Source organism: Eurypyga helias, unplaced genomic scaffold, assembly GCF_000690775.1.
Source record: "Eurypyga helias isolate BGI_N326 unplaced genomic scaffold, ASM69077v1 scaffold36422, whole genome shotgun sequence".
In the NCBI taxonomy this organism is placed as follows: Eukaryota; Metazoa; Chordata; class Aves; order Eurypygiformes; family Eurypygidae; genus Eurypyga; species Eurypyga helias.
Window position 1 is genome coordinate 19,271 of NW_010238542.1, and position 479 is coordinate 19,749.

At 45.1% G+C, this 479-nt stretch overlaps 1 protein-coding gene across 1 annotated transcript in view; it reads right to left on the reverse strand.

Moving 5' to 3' along the window:
• Nucleotides 1-479, reverse strand: part of LOC104506800 (unconventional myosin-X-like) — a 23,319-nt gene that overhangs the window by 18,282 nt on the left and 4,558 nt on the right. Inside the window, 1 exon segment of the mRNA XM_010147876.1 lies at nucleotides 3-176. Coding sequence (XP_010146178.1) covers nucleotides 3-176 — 174 coding nt within the window.

The following is a 479-nucleotide window of genomic DNA, read 5'->3' on the forward strand; positions in this document are numbered from 1 at the left end:
AAGGACAGCTCCTGCTGCTTCTTCACACGCTGCAGGTCTTCGATTTCTTTTTCCAGACGCAGGATTTCTTCCACCTGCCTCCTCTCTTTCTGCTTCTCCACCTCTTGTTTCAGCTCTGCCTCCTTCTGGGCTTTCTGAATGGCAGCCAGTTCCTGCTTCTTTCTCTCTTCTTCAGCCTACATTCAAAATAAAATTTTAAAAAATAAAGTAAAAGAAAATAAAGCCCCCCAGTGCAAGATTCCTTTTTAAGATTTATTTATTTCTAAAGCACTATGCTCCCACCAAGCTGTTCATTTAAAAGGGGAAGTGGAAGCGGGAAGGGGAGGAGAGGAGAGAAGGGGAGGAGAGAGGAGAGAGGAGAGAGGTTCTCAGTTCTATTTCTGCCAAGTCTTTAGCAAAACTTTGATGGAATTCTGTGTTTGCTGGCTGCCGTCTTGTGAGTAAGGACTTCAGGGTACAGATCCGGTGCTTGCTTGTTC